The sequence below is a fragment of the Histomonas meleagridis genome, assembly GCF_020186115.1.
Source record: "Histomonas meleagridis strain 2922-C6/04-10x chromosome Unknown contig_3, whole genome shotgun sequence".
Taxonomy (NCBI): Eukaryota; Parabasalia; order Tritrichomonadida; family Dientamoebidae; genus Histomonas; species Histomonas meleagridis.
Window position 1 is genome coordinate 1 of NW_027150857.1, and position 521 is coordinate 521.

Genomic DNA, 521 nt, shown 5'->3' on the forward strand with positions numbered 1-521 from the left:
AGGAAGACTCAAATGGAGTCGGCAATGCACTTTGGTGTGTTTGTTGGAAAAGAATAAAGGGTGAACCAACACCCCTAAACAATTGGGAACCAACAAAACACCTTAGTCATTGTAAGAACGCGGTAGCCTTCTTTATAGCTATGCTTAAAGATGGTAGTTCCAAGAAGTTTTCTCCACCTTCTTCGCGTTTGATTCCTGCACTGAGAGCCGCTGAAGCCGGTAACTTGTTTACTGCGCAAGAGTATCAGAGGTACTTTCATACCAATAGGTCTACTCTTCTGGGTATGAGACAAAAGTATCTAGACATTCAGCGGAAAGAAGACGATTTGGTGTTCTACCTGAAGGGCATTGATACTACTCCACGTAGTAAAAAAGCTGAACAACATGCCCTAAGGGTAGTCATCGAAAGACGCTGGAATAATCTAAGTCACGATTCTCGCGAAAATGTTTACTCGAGAATGGACGAACTAAGGTTCGAAATGTCCAGTGGCACATAGATTCATTTCTCAGCTATACTCTCG

At 42.8% G+C, this 521-nt stretch overlaps 1 protein-coding gene across 1 annotated transcript; it reads left to right on the plus strand.

The window, feature by feature from the left end:
* Positions 1 to 140: 140 nt before the first annotated feature.
* On the plus strand, positions 141 to 497 carry GO595_004809 (uncharacterized protein; the record flags this gene model as incomplete). The annotated part of the gene is made up of 1 exon (XM_067917982.1): positions 141 to 497. The coding sequence occupies one exon, from the start codon at positions 141 to 143 to the stop codon at positions 495 to 497; it is 357 nt and encodes a 118-aa protein (XP_067775024.1).
* Positions 498 to 521: the final 24 nt, after the last annotated feature.